Raw genomic sequence first — 25,795 nt, forward strand, 5'->3', positions numbered from 1 at the left:
ACCTGGAGCCTAGACTGCCCTCCCTGCTCCCACTGGTGGGTGTGCACACCCCTCCAGCGCTTCCCTGAAAGGCTCCTCTGCTGCAGGCTGGAAGGTGGGTTGGCTCCCTGTGGGGAGTTGCTGCAGCTCAGTACTGCTGCCAACAGCAGGATCTGGCCCTAGAGGAGAAGAGGACAGGAGGCGGTTGTCACCAACATCCTCTCCCACTTCCACATTGCCCCATTCCCTGCTGGGAGCTCCTCCACCCCTGGGGGGACCCTGGGGGATCTGGAGGAATCCCAGGCTCACACATCCCTCTGCTCCATACCCTGGAGCCTTCCTGCTGGCAGCCCCCCACGGGAGAGCAGTGTTCCCAGGGCAAGACTCCAATGGTGATGGGTGACATAACATGGGCACTGCAAGCACAGCCTCTATCCCCTGGAAAACTCCCACTGGGATAAGCTCCAGCCTTGCATCTCAGAGAAATAAGGTATACAAGTGAAGTAAAGAGGGAAGTGTTATCTTCTGAACACAGGATGGTGGGTCCTATGAGCCGTATGGAGACCGACCTGCAGACTCAAGGTGCCCCAAGTGGGGATCAGGGAGATGAGCCCAGTGCCTGTCCCATAGCACCTCCCCACCACCTCTGCCCTCCCACAGGTATCATATTTCTCCCTTACTCTGGCACCTGGTACAGGTTTGCCTCCTCTTCCTCAGGGAGGTAAGCTACAGGCCTGGTGTGCTTGAGGGAGCAGCAGAGCTGAGCAGAAAGGTCTCATTTCATGGCATTTTGGGACCTGAACAGTCTGGCCCTGTGGGCGGGGTCCGTTCTCTACTGCAAAGCAGGATTGTCACTGTGCCCCAGATCTGTGCTTGCTCCTGCAGCTCCTGAGGACCTACCTGAGGGGGGTCACAGTGAGACCCCCAACTCTCAGCACTGCTGCCCCACACTGGGCAGAGCACGGCTGTGAAAAGCCAACAGGAGAGCAGCCTTATTTCTCTTAGTTTGGGCTCACTGTTCCCAGGGGCTGAGCACCCTGCAGGGAAAGGCCATGTCTCACACACCAGTTTGGTTGCAGGTGCTTTAGCTGGCGGAGCAGCCAAGGCACCATCTGGCCCTTCCCGCCTGTGCATGGCTGTGGACAGGCCTGTGCCTCCCTGATCCCACCAGCACAGCATCGACAGAGACACCAAACACCCCAGGAACAAGAGGTGGGCACTGGCCCCACCAACCCCAGCTCTGCAGGGCTGTGCCTGACCTCAGCAGTTGCAGGTGCCCTGAGCTGAGGCTCTGCTTAAGCCAGTGGTGATGGTGGAAGGAGAAGGACTTGGAGACAGGGTCAGGATAAGAAATGTCATTCCTCCAGCTGGGAGTCCCACAGCCCTGCCCAGGCTCGTCCAACTCAGACAGCCCTACCTGCAGGCACAGAGGAGTGCTTCCCATGTGGTATGGGATCTCCAGCTGGAGACAGGACAATGTCAGACCCTTATCCCTGGAGAGCCACCAGGGCAGTGCGGCCCTGATCCCAAAGGACGCCTGGGCTGGACCAGCACCCTCACACCACATCTCTCAGTGCAGCCAGAAATGATTCCTAGTGTGCTGCTGACACCTCTCCCCTCCCTGAGGTCTCCCCACACTCTGCTGCCAAGCATTGTCCCTGGGCGGTGGGGTGGGTCTGTGGTGCAGGGCAGTGACCTGAGCTCAGGTCCAGCACAGCTGCCTGCTTCTCCTCCAAGAGGGGGCTCAGCAGAGCCAGCACCCACAGCCCTCCTCACTTCACAGGCAAGCCCTGGGTGGGCAGGGCAGGTCCACAGGGCCTGGAGAGGACCAGTGCCCGAGCTCCAGCCCGCACCTGCCTGAGGCTGGGGAGTCAGGGCAAAAGTACCCCTGGAGATGCTGGGGATTGAACCCAGGACCTCCCACATGCAAAGCAGGTGCTCTGCCACTGAGCTACATCCCCTTGACACCTGCCAGCAGGAGAGGCACTCTCCTCCTGTGATGTGCCCGTGATAAGTCCTGTATTCCCCTGGGTGCCCAGGGACCCTCTGCAGCAAACAGCACTTGAATCCCTGTGATGTGGGGCAAGTTGGGACTGCCTCTCTGCTGGGGCCTGATCCTGGCACAGGGCTGCACTGCAGAGCACTGCCCCTTCAAAGTCTCTGCAGGGCAATGGGGCAGAAGGAGGCTCTGGCTGCAGGTGCTGCTCCCACACTCTGGCCCACTCCAGGATGGGTCAATGGAGAGGAGCCTCCTCTGCCACCCAGAGCAATAGCTGTCTGTGCCACATCTGTCCCCTGCTCCACAGCAGCAGCAGTGCAACAGGGTGAGGGAAATGCCCTCCCTGGACTGATGTGCCCCCAGGCTCCAATGGCATCCCAGGGCATGCTGTGGAGGGCACATGGAGGCAGAAATCTTATACCCCCTCCTCCAGACACCGGGCCTCCCCCTGCACCCCTCTGTTCCCCAGCAGCCCTGCAGGTGAGGTGAACATCAGGCTTCCATCTCCATGGGGCTGGGGATGGGCGTTGGGCTCAGGAACCTTCCCATTCCTTCAGCACTGATGTCTGTCCTGACAGCAAAGCAGTGCCCGGGGACAGCCCTGGCTGGGGTCCCTGTGGCAGGGTGGGTGAGCGTGCTCGGCTGTTAACCCAAAGGCTTGACCACATGCAGGGATGGTGTCCTCACGCTGGTACAGCTGGGGCAATTGTGTTGCCCAGTGCCATAGATTTTTCCCTGCTGAGCCCCTGCCTAGCAGAGAGGGTTAAACGGGGAATCAAAACCAGAGCACAGTCACTGTGACCTTCTGGAGTGGTTGAGTGGAGTTAAGGGGATGGGCTGCTCATCCATTGTGCTTTGCACACATGGCCCCAAAACCCATCCTCAGCAATGACTCTCCCGTTCTTGCTCAAGAAAGACCTGGAAGGACTGCTCTTTTGGAGCACTGATAATCCCACAGGCACTACCCCTGCAGCCAAGCATTTTCAAGCTCGCGCTCAAAGCTGACAAGACAGTAACTGTGCTTGGACAGACAGTCTCTGCCAGGTGGCATGGACACTGCTGATTCCCCACTCCAGAGTGGCAGAGGCTGGATCCCCTTCTCAGGACAGACTTCTTGCCAGGAAGCCACAGCCGGGGGGGTGCCTCACCTGGTTCTTACTGGCACTTCACTCAGCATCCGTTTTGGTGGCTATTTCTTTCTTTTCTGTGTCTACTCTTTCCACACACAGGAATGACGGAAAAACAAACATTTCATAAAAGCTTGTCAGAAAGCCCTTGTTATAGACAGGAAGTCCATCAAATCTGGAGGGAGCCAGGAACATTGCCATAAGCACCAAGAAGATTCAAGAAGCTCAAGGCCTCCTCTGAAGTGCATCAAATTCTTGCAACCATGATTTGAGCCTGGAAGTGGGAAGGGATTTATGTCTGTGGGTGGAGGAGGAATAAGTGTGTTGTGGGAGTATGTCAGGGCTGAAGGCCCTTGCGCAAATCAGGGGTGATGGAGACATTTCCATCCTGTGTGCATGCCTCAGGCTAGGAAATGGGGAAAGCCCGCTGCTGGGGGTGGATGTTCTCAGTCAGGGCCCATGAGCATGACCTCACTCTCTTTTGCAAGAAAGAAGAAAACAGGAGGACTCAGGTTGCAATATTGAAGTCAGCCAGTGGGAAACAAATACGTAATTACATTGGGGGAGGGGTGCTGGAGGGGGGTCAGATTAAGAGAAGGAAAGAAATGGAAAGTAATGATTACTGTGTTAAAAAATTTGGGAAGGTGAGACCCAGCTCAGGTACCCTTCTTCTGGAGAACAATCTACTTTTTCTTTTTTTTCCGGAGGGGCTGGCCCTATCAGACTAGCTTTCACAGTTCTCTGCTAGACAGCCCAGAGAACAGGAAGGATGGGATTCATCTACTCAGATTTAGACATGTCCTGTGGAAGGGCTTGATTCAACTCCCCCCCTTCTCACTGTCAATATGAAGATGTCCTGAGAAATCCCAGACACGCAGGAACCCCACCCCTCAGCTTGGCTGGGTAACGGAAGAGAAAACAGCATGTTTAGAGTAAGCTTTCTGCCAGTCCTGGGCAGGTGTGGCATTTCAACAGCTCCCACTTGCAGGATCACAACTGTGGTTACTTTAAAGACAGAGGAAAGCCAGGGAAGTTTTTTACACTCTTCAACACCAGACCTGTATGTCTTTAAGACACAAATTTTCCCACTTCTCATTCCCCAAACAGTCCCCAGATTCTGCACTTCTAAAGATATACCTGGTACACAAAATATGCACTTCTGAGTTGTCCACACTTGACACAACCACAACCTGTTTATTCCTGGTGGGTCACAACTAGTAGGAGCTCTCGATGCAGGCCACAGTCTTTCTGAGGGCATTTCCAAGAGCCCCCTTGACTTGCCTGTTCTGCAGGCTGTAGAGGAGTGGATTGGCCATGGGCGTGAGGGTGGTGTAGAAAAAGGATGGCACTGTATTGAGCTGCCTCAGTGAGGCTGTTCTGGGTATCATATAGACAACGATGAGGGTACCATAGAAAGCAGTGACCACGCTGAGGTGAGAGGAGCAGGTGGAGAAGGCCTTCTGCCTCCCCGTGGTGGCTGGGATCCTCAGGATCGCAGCTATGGTACAGATATAGGATACCAAGGTGAACACAAAGGGGAAGACCACATCCAGAAAGCAGGTGATGAAAGTAACCAGTCTAAGCACCGTGGTGTCACTGCAGGTGAGCTCCAGCAGTGGGGCAAAATCACAGAAGAAGTGATCAATTGCATTGGGACCACAGAAGTGTAACTTGGAAAGTAGCCCAGTGACTCTGGTAGACATTAGTAATCCTGCTAGCCAAGACCCAGCCACCAGCTGGAGACAGAGCTTCTGCTTCATGGGGCTGGCATAGAGCAGGGGGTGGCATATGGCCAAGTACTGATCCTAGGACATGGTGGCCAGCAGATGACACTCGCTACCTGCACAACAGGCAAAGAAAAAGAATTGTGTCATGCAGCCTTGAGCAGAAACGGTTCTGTCCCTGGTTAGGAAGCTGGCCAGCAGCCTGGGCAGGATAGTGGAAGTATAGCAGATTGCCATGCTGGAGAAATTAGGCATCTGATCTGAGGCCCACGAAAGAAGGAGGAGGAAACCTAAGAAAAGGGAAGGGAATGTTGACAAAGGTAACAAGATGAATTTCACCAAGCACAATATTAGTTACCCTTGCCATACCTTCAACTGACTGGGTACCAAAATGGATCCTCACAACCATACCAGAGCAAGAATATTTTTCTTGAAGGCCTTTTCAGTCCTTCACAAGTTAAAAACCCTCCTTTTCACAATGCTGCTGGTGATTTCTCTGCTCGCTGTCATGGGGAATGCAGTCACCATTGCCATCCTTTGGCTGCACCACTAGTGCCACACCCCCAGGCATCCCTTCCACAGAACCTTGTCCTTCTTGGATATTTGGTTCACTCTGGTCATTCCCCCTGACATGTTTGTCAGTCTCATGCTGGAGATTAAGATATCTCTGTGGCTGGAAGGTGTGGAAGGAAGCAGGGGATTACAAAAGAGATACTGGATTTTGCTTATTTTGAAAACAAGAGACTCTCAGGGATTCCTAGTGCAAAAAGGCGAGTACCTCTGAAAAGTAGAAAGAATAGCTTTCAACATACACATTTGATTTGATTTGATGGTTTAGCATTTGTGCAATAGAAGAGATGAGTTTGGCACATAGGTGTGACAGATGTTTGCAATAGGTCTGAGTGAACGTGGAATTTGCCAGGAATGGGGTGAAATAGCTCGCAGCCTCTTTAAAATCTTCTGCTCTGGAGAAAGAATCCTTTAGGAGTGTTTGAGAAAGGTAGAAAGACGACAACAAATTCTCTGAGGACTCAAACTGAAACGTAAACCAGAAAAATCAGGGGGTGAGAAAGGCTTGAAGGGCTCTCTCTCTCTCTGTGCTCTATAGGAGGAAGACTGCAAGAAAGGAAAGAAGCAGAGAAGGAAGGATTCCTTTCATCCAGATGGTGAAATAATCACACTTGGGTTTTGCCATCTTCCTGTCTCGGCAGGATGAACTGAAATTCAGCATGGGAGCAGAAAATGAAACTGCAGTTACTGAGTTCATCCTAGAGGGTTTCTCAGGACTTGATCAAAGCCTACAGCTATTTCTCTCTCTGCTCCTTCTGGCTCATATACCTGACAACAGTGATGGGGATCGCAACCATCATTTTCCTCGTGTGTGTGGATCACCGCCTGCAAACCCCCATGTACTTTTTCATCAGCAATCTGGCCTTCCTGGAAATCTGGTTTACAACCTCCACAAGCATCAAATTGTTTGTGATCCTGAGTTCTGGTAGGAGAACGATCTCACTAAGCAGCTGCTTTGCCCAGTCCTGTTTCTATTTTGCCCTGGGCTGTACAGAGATGGTTCTACTTGCTGTCATGTCCTTTGACCGCTACGTTGCCATCTGCCAGCCTTTGCGTTATGCTGCCATCGTGAAGCCTCAGCTCTGCATCCACCTGGTTGCTGCTGCTTGGGTCATAGGCATCACAGTCTTGAGTTACCGTCTGGTCCTCCTCTACAAGCTGACTTTCTGTGGCTCGAACAAGATCCACCATTTTTTTTGTGACAACTCCCCCTTGTTCAAATTGTCCTGCTCTGACCCCAGCCTGCTTTGGAAAACAGACTCTGTTTTGTTATCGTTTATCCTACTGGGTTCCTTATGTTTAACTCTGGCATTTTACATGGGCATCCTTTTCTGTATTCTGCACCTGCCAGCAGCCGCTGGGAGGAAAAAAGCTTTTACTACATGTTCTTCCCACCTCACCACCTTGGCCATTGCATATGGGAGCTGCATTGCTTCTATGTGCGTCCTTCCAGAGATGCTTCCTTGGAGACAAACAGAATTGTGGCTTTGCTGAACACTGTCCTGTACCCACTCTTAAATCCATTCATCTCCAGTCTTAGAAACAAGACTGTGCTACTGGCCCTGAATGAAGCCATTGCCCGTGCAACAGCACAGCTTTTCCCCCAATCCTGATGCATTTCTGGACAGCAATTCCAATGAGCTGCTATGTTAAATATGCTAAATAATACCAGTGCATAGGTATGTAACCTGCAAATACAGCTGCCTCAGGAGATGCATGTTCTTGTTGGGTTGTGTTAGGTTAAGTGAGAAGAAGCTCATGTGCACACACAAAGAAGGCACTACCGATGGCAGGAGGAGTAACTCAGTTAACACCCTGCCCCAGCTGCTCCCAGACCTGTCACAGGAGAGCCACCAGCTCATCAAGAGCCCATCTCCACAAAGCGAGAAGAGCACAGAGGCACAGTGGCAGGTGGGAACCCAAATGACGGGCTCCTGAGGAAGGAACATCTTGTCCCAGCTCCTTCCAGGGCTGCCCTGGGAGAGCCATCAGCCCCGTTGTCCAGGTGTGAAACCCACCAAGAGGAGTCACTGCGAGCAGCTCTCTGGATCACCATTTGGACTAAGGGAGTTGTTGCCTAGTGGCGTAGGACACATTATGGGATGCAGGGGAAGAGAATTTTTGGGTTGCACAGGACTTATTATGGGAAGTGTAGGGGAGGACCCCGACCAGTGCAGTCTGTCCTGTCTCCTCATTAAACTTAATTTCTAGCTCATTCCTGTGAGGGGGAATCTCTCTTCTGCGTGAACACGAGAGCACGGGGGGATGAGTGCAGCAACTGGAGAAGGACCATGGGGTCAGACAGCCCGTATGTCATTAGTGCCAGCAACTGAGAGACCAGAGTGACTGGACTTAAGAGTTTGTGCGTGTGCGTGCGTGCATGCGTGCGTGCGTGTGTGTGTGAGCGGGGTGGTCTGTAGCAGCATCTGGAATGGGGTTGCAGCCTCAGGGGGCTCATATGTCCAGGTGCGTGCACCTGGGGAGGCTGGTATCCAGGGCAGCTACTGAGGAGACTGAGCGTCTGAGTCCAGCTGCTGGAGGGATCCACCCTGTACGGGTATGCATAGAGAATAGAATCAAACAGAACAGAACAGAATAGAATAGAATAGAACAGAATAGCATAGAATAGAATAGAATAGTTCAGTTGGAAGGGACCTACAAGGATCATCTTGTCCAAATACCTGGCCACTTCAGGTCTGACCAAAAGATAAATCATGTTATTAAGGGCATTGTCCAAATGCCTCTTAAACACTGACACGCATGGGGCATCGACCACCTCTCTAGGAAGCCTGTTCCAGTGTTTGACCACCCTCTTGGTAAAGAAATGCTTCCTAATGTCCAGTCTAAACCTCCCCTGGTGCAGCTTTGAACCATTTCCCCACGTCCTGTCGCTGGATTTAAGAGAGAAGAGATCAACACCTCCCTCTCCACTTCCCCTCCTCAGGAAGCTGTAGAGAGCAATGAGGTCACCCCTCCGCCTCCTTTTCTCCAAACTAGACAAGCCCAGTGTCCTCAGCCGCTCCTCAGAGGACATTTCTTCCAGCCCTTTCACCAGCTTTTTTGCCCTCCTCTGGATGCATTCAAGTACCTTACATCCTTCTTCAGTTGTGGGGCCCAGAACTGCACACAGTACTCCAAGTGAGTCTGCACCACTGCTAAATACAGCGGGATAATCCCCTGTCCTGGTTTCAGCTGGGATAGAATTAATTTTCTTCCTAGTACTTGGTATAGTGCTGTGGTTTGGATTTAGGATGAGAATAATGTTGATAACACACTGATGGTTTACTTGTTGCTAAGCAGTCAAGTCCTAGTCAAGGATTTTACAGCTTCCCATGCTCTGCCAGGTGCACAAGAATCCGGGAGGGAGCACAGCCAGGACAGCTGATCCAGACTGGCCAAAGGGATATTCCATACCGTATGACATTATGCTCAGTATATGTACTGGAGAGTTTGCTATTACTACTATTACTACTATTACTACTATTACTACTATTACTACTATTACTCTCATTACTCTCATTACTCTCATTACTCTCATTACTATTATTATTATTTCCCCTTCCTCTGCGGTCATATTAAACTGTCTTTATCTCAACCCACGGGTTTTACTTTCTTTTTCTGATTCTCTCCCCCATCCCACTGTGGGAGGGAGGGTGAGCAAGCGGCTGGGTGGTGCTTAGTTGCCGACTGGGGTTAAACCACAACATCCCCTCTTTTGAGCCCCTCGTTATACTGCACCCCAGGGTGCGGTTTGCCCTCTTGGCTGCCAGGGCACACTGCTGACTCCTGTTGAGCCCCCTGCCAGCCAGCACCCCCAGATCCCTCTCTGCAGGGCTGCTCTCCAGCCACTCCTCTCCCAGTGTATACTTGTGCCCGGCATTATTTCATCCGAGGTGCAGAATCCGGCATTTGTTCTTGCTGAACATGGTGAGAGTTGCCTCCTCTGGGTCATGGATACAGCTGTTAGACTGCACAGGGCCCAAGAACGTTCTCTGTGCTGCCCCATGATGCCCCAGTATGTCCCACTGGCCTTCAGGTAGGGTATGACCCCTTCACCACTGCTTTCTCAGCCCGATCATCCAACTGGTGTTTCACCCATCTGTTTGTCTGCCCTTCCAGGACATAATGTCCTAACTTGGGTACAAGAATAGTGAGGGAGAACACGTCACAAATCTTGCTGAAGTTGAGGTGAACAGCATCCACTATTGTCCCCTTATGAACAAATGCAGTTACTTCATCATGAAGGCAGTCAGCCTGGTGAGGCATGCTTTACCCTTTGAAAGTCCATGCTGACTGCTTTTGCACACATTCTTCTCTTTAAAGATCCCAGAAATACCACCCAAGAGATATTGATGGCTTACTCCTCACCAAAGTGAGCTTGTACAGCCTGGGGTTCCCTGGGTTGCTCCTTTGGCTTCTTTCAGAGATGGGTGCAACATTGCTTTGTCCTCACTCACAAGAGACCTCTACCAATGCCATGACCTTTCCAAAGGGATATTCCACAGAAATATCAGTGTTCCCCTGTAACTTCATTACCACTATTCTGCTTGTTATATGCTGTATTTACTTTCTCTAATTGTTCATGTATTTTCACCTGTCCTGATAAAATAAGTCATCTTATTTACAATTTCCTGATACAATAAAGTCATCTTACCAGTAGACTGTCTAGACAAAGGCCCTTTCCATTATTCTCCAGTTTTCTCCTGCCCTTACTCATTGTTCATTCAGATGCCTTTCAGCTATGCTGCTGCTTTGGGTTTCAGGGAGTTAAAGCTTTCATGTCTTTCAGTAGGACAAGTGTCTGTTTAGCCAATTCTTTAATTATGTTTATCTCTACCTTTCTGTAGCTATCTTTGTAAAACATTTCTCATAAGATTATCCCTTGTCGAAAGGCAACTTCATTACAGGTAGCTTGTAAGTAGCTTATGCTTGAGGAGTGTATTGTATTGTTTCTGAAACTTTATCATGCTTTACTTTGCTTGCAAATAGGAAAAATCCTTCTCTGCCTGTGTGCGGCCAGTTGTCGAAGGAGATCAGGTGGGAGATGGTACAATGGAGCTGTAACACCCAGTTGCAGACTTCAGTGGAGAAGTCTGATGTAAGGAAAAGTGATGTTCTTGCAGCCTTTCAGTACTTAAAGGTAAAGTACCAAAGCTCAAAGCTCAAGGACAATAAAAAGGGCTTTTTTAAGCATCTAAATAGCAAAAGGCAGGCAGGAAATAACATTGGCCCATTACTTGATGAGCAGGGTCACCTCACAAACAGGGACATAGACAAAGCAGAGACGTTTCATGCTTTCTTTGCCTCCATCTTCAACACCGATGAAGTGTTCTCTGGGCTAGAGAACCATGACTGCAAGAACGACAAACTCCCAACCAACCCCGAACTTGTGCAGGATTTGCTGCTCCAGCTGGATAAGTCAATGGGGCCGGACGGGATTCATCCGAGGGTACTTAAAGAGCTGGCTGATGTCATAGCGAGACCTCTCTAATGATTTATCAATGCTCTTGGGAATGTGGGGAGGTCCCAGTTGACTGGAAGCTGGCAAACGTTGTCCCAGTCTTCAAGACGGGCAACAGGGATGACCCTGGTAGCTACAGGCCTGTCAGTCTCACCTCTGTGCCTGGCAAAATGAGGGAGACAATTCTTCTGGGAGTTATTGAAAAACACCTGAAAGACAACGCAGTCATTGGTCCCAGCCAGCATGGGTTCACGAGGAGAAAGCCCTGCTTGACAAACTTGATTTCCTTCCATGACAAGGTTACCCACCTAGCTGACCAAGGAAAGCCAGTCGATGTCATCTTTTTGGACCTCACAGTATCCTCCTGGACAAAATGTCCAGCACACAGCTGGATAAACACCTAATGCAATGGGTGAGCAATTGGCTGATGGGTCGGGCTCAAAGGATTATAGTAAATGGGGTTACATTGGGCTGGTGATCAGTCACTAGTGGGGTTCCCCAGGGATCCATGTTGGGCCAGTGCTCTTCACTATCTTCATAAATGACTTGGATGCAGGACTCAAAGGTTTGTTATCAAAGTTTGCCAATGACACAAAATTGGGAGGAGCCGTTGATATTCTTGAGGGCAGAGAGGCCCTGCAGAGGGATCTAGACAAATTAAAGAGCTGGGCAATCACCAACAGTATGAAGTTTAACAAGGGCAAGTGCTGGATTTTGCACCTGGGACATGGCAACCCTGGATGTACCTACAGACTGGGGAATGAGAGACTGGAGAGCAGCCCCGTGGAGAGGGATCTGGGGGTTCTGGTCAATGGCAAGGTGAACATGAGCCAATAGTGTGCCCTGGCAGCCAGGAGGGCCAACCGTGTCCTGGGGTGCATCAAGCACTGCATTGCGAGCTGGTTGAGGGAGGTGATTGTCCTGCTCTGCTCTGCACTGGTGCGGCCTCGCCTTGAGTACTGTGTGCAGTGTTGGGTGCCACAGTACAAAAACAACCCCCAAAGCTACTGAAGAGTGTCCAGAGGAGAGCCACAAAGATGGTAAAGGGTTTAGAGGGGAAGCCGTATGAGGAGCGGCTGAAGTCACTTGGCCTGTTCAGCCTGGAGAAGAGGAGACTGAGGGGAGACCTCACCACGGTCTGCAGCTTCCTTAAGAGGGGAAGAGGAGGGGCAGGTGCTGATCTCTTCTCCCTGACGACCAATGATAGGACCGAAGGGAACGGCAGGAAGATATCCAGGGGAGGTTTAGGTTGGACATTAGGAAAAGGTTCTTCACCCAGAGAGGGGTGGAGCACTGGAACCGGCTGACCCTGGAGGCAGTCACGTCGCCAAGCCTGACAACATTCAAGAAGCATTTGGACAAGCCCTCAGACATAGGGTGTGAATTTTGGAGTTGTCCTATGCAGGGACAGGAGTTGGACTCAATGATCCTTGTGGGTCCCTTCCAACTCAGGACATTCTATGATTCTATGATTCTATGATTCTTATAAGATAGATGAGGACAGACTTTTTAGCAGAGCCTTTTGCAATAGGACAAGGGGTAATGGTTTTAAACTAAACGAGGCTAGATTTAGACTAGATATAAGGAAGAAATTTTTTACAATGAGCATGGTGAGACACTGGAACAAGTTGCCCAGGCGGTAGATGCCCCATCTCTGGAAACATTCAAGGACAGGTTGGACGGGGCTCTAAGCAACCTGATCTAGTTGAAGATGTCCCTGCTCAGTGCAGGGGGGTTGGACTAGATGACCTTTAAAGGTCCCTTCCAACCCAAAGCATTCTAGGACTCTATGATTCTATGAGAAGGTGAATCGAGTCAATTTGCAGAGGTGAAAGCCATCCATCTGGCTTTGGATATTGCTGAAGGAAAAAAATGGCCAATGCTCTATCTCTATACTGACTCATGCATGGTGGCAAATGGCCTGTGGGGGTGGTTACAGCAATGGAAGCAGAGTAACTAATAGTGGAGAGGCGAACCCATCTGGGCTGCTGCATTGTGGCAAGATACTGCTGCCTGGATAGAAAACCTGGCTGTAAAAGCACGTCACGTAGATGCTCAAATAGCCAAGAGTCGGGCCACTGAAGAACATCAAAACAACCAGCAGGTGGATCAGGCTGCTAAGATTGAAGTGGATCTGGACTGGCAACAGAAGGGTGAATTATTTCTAGCTGGGTGGACCCATGACACCTCAGGCCGTCAAGGAAGAGATGCAACATATAGATGGGCCCATGACTGAGGGGTGAACTTGACCATGGACACTACTGCACAGGTTATCCATGAATGTGAAACATGTGCTGCAATCAAGCAAGCAAAGCGGTTCAAGCCTCCCTGGGATGGAGGACCATGGCTGAAATATAAATATTAGGGAGGCCTGGCAGATTGATGATATCACACTCCCACAAACCCGCCAAGGCAAGTGCCATGTGCTTACAATGGTGGAAGCAACCACCGGATGGCTGGAGACATATCCTGTGCCCCACGCCACTGCCCGGAACACTGTCCTGGGCCTTGAAAAGCAAGTCCTATGGTGACATGGCACCCCAGAAAGAATGGAGTCAGACAACGGGACTCATTTCCGAAACAACCTCACAGACACCTGGGCCCAAGGGCACGGCATTGAGTGGATATATCTCATCCCCTATCATGCACCAGCCTCTGGGAAAATCAAACAGTACAATGGAGTGTTAAAGACTACACCGAGAGCAATGGGTGCTGGGACGTTCAAACATTGGGACACACATTTAGCAAAGGCCACCTGGTTAGTCAACACTAGGGGATGTGGTGATCGAGCTGGCCCTGCCCAGGCAAAACTTTTACGTACCGTAGAGGGGGATAAAGTCCCTCTAGCGCACATAAAAAATATGCTGAGGAAGACAGTCTGGGTTATTCCTGCCTTGGGTAAAGGCAAACCCATTCATGGGATTGCTTCTGCTCAAGGACCTGGGTGCACTTGGTGGGTGATGCAGGAGGATGGGGAAGTCCAATGCGTACCTCAAGGGGATTTGATTTTGGGTGAGAACAGCCAATGGTTTGAATTGGATGATGTTAATTGCTACGTAATACTTCTCACACTGCCCCACCAGCGAGTACATTGGGAGGGGCACAGAAGTTGGGAGGGGACACAGCTGGGACAGCTGACCTCAGCTGACCAAAGGGATATTCTGTACCATGTGATGTCATGCTCAGCATATAAAGCTGGCGGAAAAGCTGGCCGAGGGTCCGCTGCTCAGGAACTGGCTGGGCATTGGACAGCATCACTTCTTTTGTATATTCTTTTATCATTGTTATTCTTTTCCCTTTCTTTTAAGTCCTACTAAATTGCCTTTATCTCAACCCATGAGTTTTACCTTTTGTTTTCGATTCTCTCCCTCATCCCACTGCGGGGGAGTGAGCGAACGGCTGTGCGGGGTTTAGCTGCCTCTCAGGTTTAACCAGAGAAGGCCTTGACGCTGTGCAAACACGGTTCAGCAATAGCCAGAACACGGGTGTGTTATCAACGCTGGTTTAGGCACAAATGCAAAACATAGCACCATATGGGCTGCTCTGAAGGAAGCTAACCCCATCCCAGCCAGACCCAGTCCACTTGAAATGGGGGCCCCAAAATGGACGCAGTTGCTTACAGGTGGCCTAACGAGTGACGAGCAGGGGGAGACAATCTCTTCCCTCGCACTTTTGGCGAGGGTTCCCTTTATGCACTTCAGGACACTGCTGGCCACTTTTGCTGCCAGGTCGCACTGGATCAAGCGGATAAATGCTGGATGGTGTTCTGTATTTAATTTCTCTAATCTTTCCTGTATTTTCACCTGTCCGGGTACGATGAGCATTTCTAAAGTCATCTTTTCAGCAGGTTGTGCAGACAACAGCCCTTTTCCAGTATTCTGCAGTTTTCTCCTGCCCTTACTCTTTGTTCATTCAGATCCTTCTCACCTGTGCTGCTGCTTTGAGCTTCAGGGACTAAAAGCTTGCCTGTCCTTCAGTAGGACAAGTGTCTGTTTAGCCAATTCTTTAATTATGTTTATCTCTACCTTTCTGTAGCTATGTATCTAAAACATTTCTCATAAGATTATCCCTTGTAGAAAGGCAACCTCATTAGAGGTAGCTTGTAGAGTAGCATATGCTCGAGGAGTGTATTTTATTGTTTATGAAACTTTATCAAGTTTAATTTTCTTTGCTTGCCAACAGGAAGGATCCTTCTGTGCCTGTGTGCAGCCAGTTGTCTAAGGAGATCAGGTGGGAGATGGTGCAATGGAGCTGTAACATTCAGCTCCCAGAGGTCAGTGAAGCCTGATGTCAGGAAACTGATGTAAATCCCAGGTGGCCAATGAGAGAAATGGTGAGGTTGAGGAAGGGAGGAAGCAAGGGGCAAGGTTGTCACTACAGTGCCAGACCTCAAGGGACTGCTTTTCCTAGCTGTCCAGACCTCCCAAGGAGACCCTCTGCAGCCATATCAATTGGAGAATGCTGCCATCACCTCTGCTCTCAACTGAAATGAATAAAATATAACCTTTAAAAAAAGGATTTTGATTAAGTGCACTTGGAAATCTTCCTCCTTAACTACACTGTGAAATGACTCTACAATTAGCTGGACAAGTCTTGAAGAGTTGAAGAAAATTACAGGAAGAGAAATAGCTCGTTAGGGCTTTCTGTATTTTAATGAGCCCCCATGCTGTAGTTGGCCCTGTGTCTGTGAACCTCAGATACTGAGAGGAGACTGAACAAACCTCTCAAGAAGTCAAAGGCAGAAGCAAAACCTTGAAGCATTGATTGGCCCCCCTGAGGGCCATTACTGACAAAGCCTCCCCAAGGGCTCGTTAGAGCAGCTAACTGGAGGCTGTGATTGCAGGTAGGCAAAGGCACTGTGCAGGGGGCTGTAATGCTGAGAAAACCCTTGGTTTGTCTGATGAAGCACCAAGGCCAAGTCCTAACCTGCAGGCCCTGGGAAGGCAGATCCTGTCCCTCACGTCTGGCTCAGGGCTCTTCCTGGGGCAGTGGGATGTGAGGATGAGCAATGCCAAGTGCAGAAAAACTGTGCAACACCTCCCGGCCCCCCCAAGCAGGGATGAGGAAGAAACAAAGTCCAGAGCCTCAAAATGAAGTTTTGCAGCAGGCGTCAGTGGCAGAGGCTGCTGCCATAGTCAAGAGGACAAAGACCTCAGTCCTGTTGGGCTCAGGGGGAGGGTGTCTGGTTAGTGTCAGGGCATGGGCTCGCTTTGTGGATTAGGGTTTTGTGTAGGGCTGTTGTGAGGGTTAGGGTCAAGGCTAGCATTTTAGTGTTTGGGATAAAGGCTAGGAATTAGAGTGAGTAATAGGATGAGAGTAAGCGTTTATGGTTTGGGGCTTTGGTTTAGAGGTAAGGTTTGAGGTTAGGGATTGGAATAGTGGATTCCTGTCAGGGGGAAGGGTGCCATTTAGGGGTAGGGTTAGGGCTTAAGCTTACTGGTTAGAAATAAGGTAGATGCCTAACTTGAATGTTTTCTCAGTCAGTATCATGGTGTCATCAAAATTATGCAAACACATCTTTCCTCTTCAAAATCTTTCATCTCTATTGGCCAAAGCTCTCTTCCCTCCACCAAATCTTGTCCCAGCTACCCCTGACCTCCCCATATCTTTCATCTTGTTGGGGGGAGCATTGTGATGGCTTTCAAGACCTCAGAGTATCTCTCTCCCCACTGCTGGCTGGTCAGAAGTGACCTCACAGCCAGCATCCAAGGGGACACAGTGTGCTGCTGTGCCGGAGAGGCCTCTTCACAGCCTACCCAGCAGCGCTGAAGGCAGGTGATGCCTTCCACCACCCCAAGTACCCGCTTGCCTACCAGCTCGTGCTGCAGAAGCCTCCTATATGTCCTGTGACATATTTTCCATATGGGTCCTTCAGCTACATAGGGCAGTGGCCACCTCTTTGTGGACGACTTAATCGAGCCCTGAATGTAATTTTTTAGGAAAAAGTTGAAACCTCTGCAGAAAAGAACTCAATGTAATAGCTGAGAAAGTCTTCGTTTCCAGCATGGCTAGCTTGTTATGAATTTTCAATATTTTTTTCATCCATTTTTATTAACAGCAGGAAGGGCACGTACTGGCAAGCTGATTATGCTCCCTTGCTGTGTGCGGATAGTTTTATGCAGCCACTTATCAAAATAAATTTTCTTACCAATCATTCACATGGAGAAACATTGCTCAGAAGAACTACTCTATTTCTGTTGGAACCCTCTATGTCTCTGCTTCTGCATCTTTGTCTTTTCTCCTTCCTCTGCTTATTCTGTCGTCAAAAAGCTCTCCAAGCGGAAGACTGATTGAATTGTAGAATAACTCAGGTTGGAAGATATTTGAATGTCATCTTTCCCAACACTCCTGCTCGAGGCAAGGTGAACTAGATGAGGTAGCTCCAGAGCTCCTCTCAGCTTGCCAAGGGAGCTGAAGGTGAGCTCCATCCCATCATACAGGGAGATAATAAAGATGTTCAACAGTGTTGGCCCAAGTGCTGGTAACAGAGAGGTGCTGATAATGACTGGCTGCAAGGAGGAATCTGTGCCAGTGGTGACATCTGAGACGGATCGTGCAGTCATCCTCCCGTCCACCTCATCGTCTACTTCTTTAGTCCAGATATCACCAATCTGGCTAGAAGGAGACTATGGGAGGCCATGTTAAGGCCTTGCTAAAGTCCAGCTATGCAACCTCTCTGATGCCTCTTGCCTTTACAAGGCGTTTTACAGAGGTCTCACAATGAAACCAGCCAGCCCCACTTGCACCTCTCTGCACCAGAAACCTTCTCCACATCTCACACTTCCACGAGAGTGCCCAGGACACAGCACACACCTGCCTGGGTTTTCTGGGCCTGTTCAGAAGAGAACCAGAAGTCATTGCTCCCAGCAGGCCCACAACTCCAATTGACTCTTCGTGCAGCCCACAGCTTTTCTGAGCACTTCTCTCCGTGTCCCACTCCCCTCCAAACTTTCTGATCCTCGGGCTGCAGATGAGGGGATTGAGCAGGGGCCTGAGGATGGTGTAGCAAAAGGGCTTTGTCCAACTGTCTCAGGAGGGCTTTTCTGGGCATCTCACAGACAAGGATGAGGATGCTGTAGAAAACAGTTTCACGAGTGAGGTGAGAGCAGCAGGTGGAGAAGGCCTCCCACCTGTCCATGCTGGGTGGGAGAGCTGCCCCAGGGTGGCAGCTCTGATGCACGCACAGGATGCCCCTGTGAAGAGAAAGGGGAAGCCTAGATCTAAAAATCAGGTTATGAGAGCAAAGAGTGTAAATGTCATGGTGTCACTGCAGGAGAGCTCCAGTGAAATCACAGAGGAAGTGGTGCACTGCACTGGGGCCACAGACCTGCATCTGGGACAAGAATGAAGTGACTATTGTAGATGAGAGAAACCCCCCTAGCCAAGGTGTAGCTGCCTTCCCAAAAGAGACCTTCCAGGTCATGAGTCTTGCAGAGAGAAGCAGGTGGCACACAGCCCAGTACTGATCGTAGGATGTGGCCACCAGCAGGAAACACTCAGTACATGCAAAAGGTGCAGCAAGTACTACTAACACCGCTGTCAGCAGAGGTGGTGGTGTGTCCAGTCCGGTCAGCAGTGTGGTCAGGTCAGGGGCATGGTGGTGGAGCTATAGCAAGTCTTCAAGCTGTCCACCACCAGCACAATGATGAGGGTGTTCCCAACACCAGTCACAGGGCAGGTCATGAGAGAGAGGAGTGTTGCGGACATTCCCTATTCGCACCTAAGCGCTGCAGTGTATCACCCTGCTTTGCACGCCTTAGAGATGCCCCAGGGCATGAGGAATGGACACAGGAACCTTGGGCCAAGGAAGTGCATCCCAGTGCTGCATTCAGGTGGTTTCCAGGGGACATTCCTCTCAATGTGAAGTGACCTCAAGACACTGTCTTTCCCACAGGCCTTCACAGCAATCCCAAGAATAGCTGATGACATTTGTGCTCTCTCAGGTTCATCTGTGCCACGCACACCATGTCTTTAGTCTCATCTCATAGAATCATAGAACGGTTTGCGTTAGAAGGCACCTTTAAAGATCATCTCGTCCAACCCCCATTCCCATGGGCAGAGACATCTTCCACTAGATCAGATAGCTCAAAGCCTCATCCAGCCTGACTTTGAACACTTCCAGGGATGGGGCAGCCACAACCTCTCTGGACAACCTCTTTCAATGTCTCACCACTGTCATCATAAATACATTTCTTCCCCATGTCCAATCTAAATCTAACATACTTCAGTTTAAAACCATTGCCCCGTGGCCTGTCACTACAGGCCTTCATATAAATTCTCTCTCCATTTTTCCTATAGGCCCCTTTTATATATCGAAAGGCCACAAGGAGGTCTTCCCGAACCCTTCTCTTCTCCAGGCTGAACAACCCCAACTCTCTCAGACTCTGTTCATAGGAGAGGTGTTTCAGCCCTCAGATTGTTTTCGTGGCTCTGTAGAGAACTGCTAATGTAAAAGAACAAGATGTCTCAAACAGCCTGGTGCTAAAACCACAATGCAGAGCGACGGTCGCTAGGACCCAGGACCGGACAGTACCCTGGAGTGAGGGTGAGGGAGGGAGTCCTGTGGAGACAGGGCGGCCTTGCCTCGGCCCCATTCCCCATGGTCTGTGAAGCGTCTTATCCCCCCCCCCACCTACTGCCTGGGGGACAGTCCTGGTATCGCTCCTCTTGGTTTGACTGGTCGCTGATGTAATCTTCCAGGCCTTCACAGCAATCCCAAGAATAGCTGATGACATTTGTGCTCGCTCAGGTTCATCTGTGCCATGCGCACCATGTCTTTAGTCTCAGTACGGACCCTTGAGGGACCGTTATTGGTTTCCACTTGGGCATCAGCCATTGACTGTAACTATTTGCATGCGGTCATCTAGCCATTTCCTTATCCATCTAACAGTCCATCCATCAAACCCATACCTCTCCAATGTAGCAGCAAGAATGTTGTGGGGGACCATATCAAAGGACCTAGAGAAGTCTAGGTAGATGACATCCATAGCTCTTCCCTTCTCCACGGAGGCAGTTACTCCATGGCAGAAGGACACGAGATTAGTCAGGCCCAATTTGCCTTTTGTGAAGCCATGTTGCATGTCTCTAATCACCTCCCTCTCTTCCATATGCTTTGACATGTCTTCCAGGAGGATCTGCTCCATGATCTTACATCTGTACAACGCAAACATGGACTTCCAAACTAGTCATTTCGTGTCGCACTATGGAGTGATAAACAACCTGTATGAGCAGGGGTGAGAGTCCGGTGCTGGAAATGGTGATTGTTATTGGCTGGTCTGTGGCGGTTGCCTTGGGGCAGCTTCCCTGGGGTGTCCAGTGAACACGGGCACAGACCAGAGCCTGCTCTGCTGGTCCTTCCTGTCTCCCCAGGAGGTCTGCATGTGCAAGGACACTGCCACATGCTCCCACCCTGAATACTCAAACCATTTAGCTGTTCAATCGTGTTTTCCTCTTGAGGGCACTTTCCTGGGCTTGTTCTTGAGAGAAACTTTGGAAGAAAACCTGAGCTTTCAGGCACTGCCATCAGGAGATCCCCTTGTATGGTGGAAGCTCGATTATGGAGGTCAGCTCTGCCAAAGAAGTGCCCATTGCCTGTCACTGCATGCAATCACAGGACTGCCACACAAAAGGCCTGTGACCAAGCTGCAAGAGCAATCCTTCCTTACAGCAATGCAGGGGCTCAGAGAGAGTGTGGAATTTAAAAGAGAACGGCTCCAGAAAGACCAAGTCCTGGTGCTCCCTGGCAGTGCTGCTGTGCCAGAACTCTTTTCCCCTCCACCTCTGCACAGAGGCACTGCCACTGCGGCACCAGAAGAAGTCTCAGAAAAAGGATCTCAGATAAAGAAGTCACTTCAGGGTCCTTCATTTTTTTTCAATGCACAGAGAACAAAACAAACAAACAAACAAAAAAGGCTTCTCATGGCTTGGACATGCATACTCTTCTCTGGGTGAAAAACTGGCTGGATGACCAGGCCCAAAGAGTTGTGGTGAATGGAGTCAAATCCAGTTGGCGGCTGGTCTTAAGTGGTGTTCCCCAGGGCTCAGTACTGGGACAAGTTCTGTTCAATATCTTTATCAACGACCTGGATGAGGGGATTGAGTGCACCCTCAGTAAGTTTGAAAATGACACCAAGTTGGGCAGGAGTGTTGATCTGCTGGAGGGTAGGAAGGGACTACAAAGGGATCTGGACAGGCTGGATCATTCGGCCGAGGCCAACTGTATGAGGTTTATCAAGGCTCAGTGCCAAGTCCTGCACTTGGGTCACAACAGCCCCCATGCAATGCTACAGGCTGGGGGAAGAGTGGCTGGAGAGCTGCCTAGCAGAAAAGGACCTGGGGGTGTTGGTCGACAGCTGGCTGCAGATGAGCCAGCAGTGTGCCCAGCTGGCCAAGAAGGCCACTAGCACCCTGGCTTGTATCAGGAATAGTGTGGCCAGCAGGACCAGGGAAGTGATCATTCCCCTGTACTCAGCACTGGTGAGGCCACACCTCAAGTACTGTGTTCAGTTTTGGGCGCCTCACAAAAAGAAGGACATAGAGGTACTAGAGCATGTCCAAAGAAGGGCAACAAAGTTGGTGAAGGGTCTAGAGCACAAGTCTTATGAGGAACGGCTGAGGGAACTGGGGTTGTTTAGTCTGGAGAAGAGGAGGCTGAGGGGAGACCTTATTGCTCTCTACAACTACCTGAAAGGAGGTTGTGGAGAGGTGGGGATCGGTCTCTTCTCCCACGTAACAAGTGATAGGACGAGAGGAAATGACCTCAAGTTGAGCCAGGGGACGTTTAGTTTGGATATTCGGAAGAACTTCTTCACCGGAACGGTAGTCAGGCACTGGCACAGGCTGCCCAGGGAAGTGGTTGAGTCTCCATCCCTGGACATGGCTTAGGGACATGGTTTAGTGGTGGACTTGGCAGTGTTAGGTTAACGGCTGGACTTGATGATCTTAAAGGTGTTTTCCAATCTCAATTTTTCTATGATTCTGTGATTCTATGATTCCATGATTTCAGGGTGATGAGAGCCAAGACTTACAATGATCTTCACGTCTCTGACAAGCTCTTGCTTGCTGGCAAGTATCAGATCCAGGTTTGCGTTACCTTTGTTGGTCCATCTGGCAGCTGTGCTCAGAAGTTGTCCCAAGAAACTCCAGAATCTGCCTGGACTGTTTGCATGTTGCTTTGTTCCCCTTCCAGAAAATGACAGAGTCATCAAAATCCCCAGTGAGGCCCAGGCTTCTACATCCAGAGACTTCCTGAGCCATGAAGATGGTGAAAGGTTTAGAGGGGAAACTGTATGAGGAGCGGCTGAAGTCTGTTCAGCCTAGAGAAGAGGAGACTGAGGGGAGACCTCATCACGGTCTACAGCTTCCTCACAAGGGAAGGAGGAGGGGCAGGTACTGATCTCTTCTCCCTGACGACCAATGATAGGACCCGAGGGAACGGCAGGAAGATATGCCAGGGGAGGTTTAGGTTGGACATTAGGAAAAGGTTCTTCACCCAAAGGGTAGTGGAGCATTGGAACAAGCTCCCCCAGGAGGTAGTCACAGCACCAAGCCTGACAATATTCAAGAAGCATTTGGACAACGCCCTCAGACATAGGGTGTGAATTTTGGGGTTGTCCTATGCAGGGACAGGAGTTGGATTCGATGATCCTTGTGGGTCCCTTCCAACCCAGGACATTCTATGATTCTATGATTCCTTGGGATGCTTAGAAAAGACTATGCCCACTTCTCCACCCTGACTGTGGGTTCCTCATCTCCCACCACAATGTCACTTTTACTGGCCCCTCCTCTGATCCTCACTCACAAGGCCTCACCAGAGTTTTCATTGGCCCCACAGAGGATCCCCATACATCCAAGTAGCTTCTTCACTTTGAGAGAAACCCCACTCCTGATCCTTTCATCCTGTCTGTCCTAAAAAGCCTGTACCCTTCCATTGCAGCACGCCAAGCTGCGTGACTTGTTCTACCACGCCTTGGCAGTTACTCCATCAATGTCAAAAAGCACAGGCTCCAGCTTGTCCTGGCTATGCCCCTGGCTGGGGGCATCGGTGCACCTTTGGGCTGTAGCACCTCAGGTGCAGCATCAGGCCAAGCTCTGACTTGTCTTAGGGAAACCTGGTACCAAGCCTCCAAGACCACATGTGTGCATCAGAGCAGAGACATGCCAGAGTGGAGAGCAGATGGAAAAATAAAGCTGAAACTGGATGCCAAGAGAGTGAGCAAACCCTGCTGTTGCAGGGACAGAGAGAAACAGGGCTGGGAAATGCAACCCTGGAAAGAAACGGGTTTACTTCAGTGGTGTCTCTGCTGCCCCTGAGGGCCTTCAGTGGACGTGAAATTGATCTCTGTGAATGACAAGGTGCTGCTGACAGGCCCACTGTGAAAACTGTTGGTCTGTTCCTTGGCTGTATCATCAAGGGGGTGAGTAAAGGTTGATGCAGAGCAAAACCAGCAGCCTGAGAATGTAGGCACCCAAGTGGAGAGCCCAGTGTGATGTGCCTTGTGCTCCTGGACTGCCCTACATCTGCTGGATAGAGAAGGGACAGACCTTGCCACACTGCAGTGGTGGCTGTCACTGGCTTGCACAAAGGCTCCGAACCTGTCTGCAGTGCTGTCCAGAATGTGATTGGGCAACGTGGGGATGAAAACCATCATTATAGTCAATGGAGATCTAGTCAAGCCAGCTGATGGAAAAGACAGAGAAACGTAGCTCTCCCTGTGATACAGGACAGTATTTGGTCAGATGGCAGCACAGGCTGCCAAGGAAATAGTAAATAGGGACAGGTGCAGCTGTGTTGCACATGCCTCGGACAACCTCTGGTACCTCAAACATCACCAGCTATTTCACCTGAACAGCCAACTCCTGACCTACATCTTCAGCAATTACCATGGGAGCTGAGACAAGGAACTCACATGCAGGTGCCTATTTAACCCTATTGCCTGAACTGAGGCAAGAGGAATCCCACGTCCTGTGGGTTTGTGACAGGCAAGGGAGGGAGCTCAGTCCCCTTCCAGCGCTAACAATAGAAACGCAGGATGAGATGCCTCGATTGACTCAGCTGAATCCCTTCCCTCAGCAGGAGTAAAGAAGATCCCTGCCTGTCTTTGTCTGGGTGTCCTGCCTAATAATAAGACAACAAAGGTGATTTTTAGACCTAACTCTGCCTCAGATAGGAGAAATGACACTGCAGGAAAGAAGTGTCTCTCCCCAGCTGAGGGAGGGAATATTCAGCTTGTTTCACAGTAGGTTGCCCTGGAGCCCCAGGGACACCTGCAGGGAGCCCAGAGCGTTGAGACAAAGTGCTGCCTTGGGGTGGTCCTCTGTTGCTCAGGTGGCCCAGGCTCCTGGGATGCAGGGAGCTCATGGCAAGTGGGCAGCAGTGCTGAGAGACAGCTCTGCCCAGGAGTGGCTCCTCTGCAAAGTGCAGCAGGGCTGAGGGCACTGCCAGCAGGCACCAAGAGGAGATGAGTGAGGCGGAGAGAGGTTCAAGGCAGTCTGGGGTGGGAGGACAGAGCTGAGCTTGTTCCCAGAGAAATCTTCACAGCATTTGACACGGTAAGTCTCTGGCAGCAGGGCAATGCCGATGAGTATCCTGGACAGGTCTTCCAGAGCTGGCACATCCCATGACTGCTAGGACCTGTCAGGATGTCTGTCTTGGCTTCCCTGGTGTGAAGAAGGAGGACGTACTCCAGGGCAGGGCTTCCCTGCTGCATGGTCAGAAGGACAGGGCATCATGGCTGCCTTCTCCTGGGGATGGCTGCAGGGCTGTCAAGCCAGTTGTGCAGCCAGGGTGCCCAGGTCTGTCGTTCAGAGGAGGGTCCCTGCATCCCAGGGAGCTGTGTGCCAGGGCAGGGACTCTGCCGCCTGCCAGGGTCAGCACTCAGCCTGCCCAGGGAGCTCCCCATGTTGCTGTGGGGGGAAGCTCTGTGTGGAAGGAGCGACTCCTGGCAGGGCAGGCAGGGTCCTGCTGTTGAGAGGGTGCTGCATGGACCAGGGCTGCTCACAGCTCCAGGTTCCCCCACGGCTTTTCCAAGGGGACTTTTCAAGAGGAAGGTCAAAATGGGGATTTCATTAAATGGAAGGAGTCAGTGCTTTGAATTTTCTCCTCTTGGGTGGGTGGGTGGGCAGTAGGAGATGGAAATTTATGTCTCCACTCTGGAGAAGACACTCAGACCCCAGTTCTAATGAGGACTTCCCTGAGTTTCTCCTGAGCCCCTGCACATACAGAGATGCCCCTGGGCAGTGCCTTGCTGCCAGGAGGTGTCTGCGGGGCAGAGAGGAGAACATGGCGAGTGGGATGGGGTCTGTGAGCACAGACAGGGAGGACACATGGGGACAGAGAAGCAGCTCCCAGCAGAGCCAGCTCCAGGCAGCAGAGCCATGGGCAGGGAGGGAGAGGGAGCTGCTGTCAGAAATGTTGTGGGAGGGGGGATTTGGGCACTTCCCTGACCTCTGCTGTGCACAAACACTTTCCCGGAGCAATCCCCTGGTTTCCTCTCCCATCCAGCACAGCCTCTGCCCCAGGAGCTGAGTCTTCTTCTTGGCAGCCTGACCCCCAATAGGGAGAAAGGCCTGAGGGCCTGTCTGTCCCTGTCCGTCCTCTCTTGGCAGGCGCATTGGGGCATTTCCCTGTGTTTCCTCTCCTGTCCTTGCTGCCTTTGTCCCCGCCTTATCTGGGGGCTCTGGGCACTGCAACGTGTGGGGCTGGCGATGAGCTGACCCTCACTTCAGGACACCCATCTTTAGGATTTTCAACTGTTTCCCAGGGGGTCCTGCTGGGCTGCAGGCTGCCTCCCACAAGGGCACAGCTCTCTCCTGGCATCTCTGATGGCCCCAGAGAGGATCTCCATGGAGAAGAAAATTTGGCGCTAAGGCCATGGCAATGCTGCTCATTATCTCTGTGTGGGCAGCTGCAATGAGCCCCGCATGTCCCTGGCTG

General features: G+C 50.9%; 1 protein-coding gene across 1 annotated transcript; it reads right to left on the bottom strand.

The window, feature by feature from the left end:
- Positions 1-655: 655 nt before the first annotated feature.
- Positions 656-5,066, bottom strand: LOC309604001 (olfactory receptor 11L1-like; the record flags this gene model as incomplete). Its single annotated transcript, XM_082338866.1, has 3 exons — positions 656-721; positions 4,455-4,592; positions 5,004-5,066. 3 exons carry the CDS (start codon positions 5,064-5,066, stop codon positions 656-658), a joined length of 267 nt encoding a protein of 88 aa, XP_082194992.1.
- Positions 5,067-25,795: the final 20,729 nt, after the last annotated feature.

Source organism: Platalea leucorodia (genome assembly GCF_965183815.1).
Source record: "Platalea leucorodia genome assembly, contig: HAP1_HAP1_SCAFFOLD_295, whole genome shotgun sequence".
Lineage (NCBI taxonomy): Eukaryota > Metazoa > Chordata > Aves > Pelecaniformes > Threskiornithidae > Platalea > Platalea leucorodia.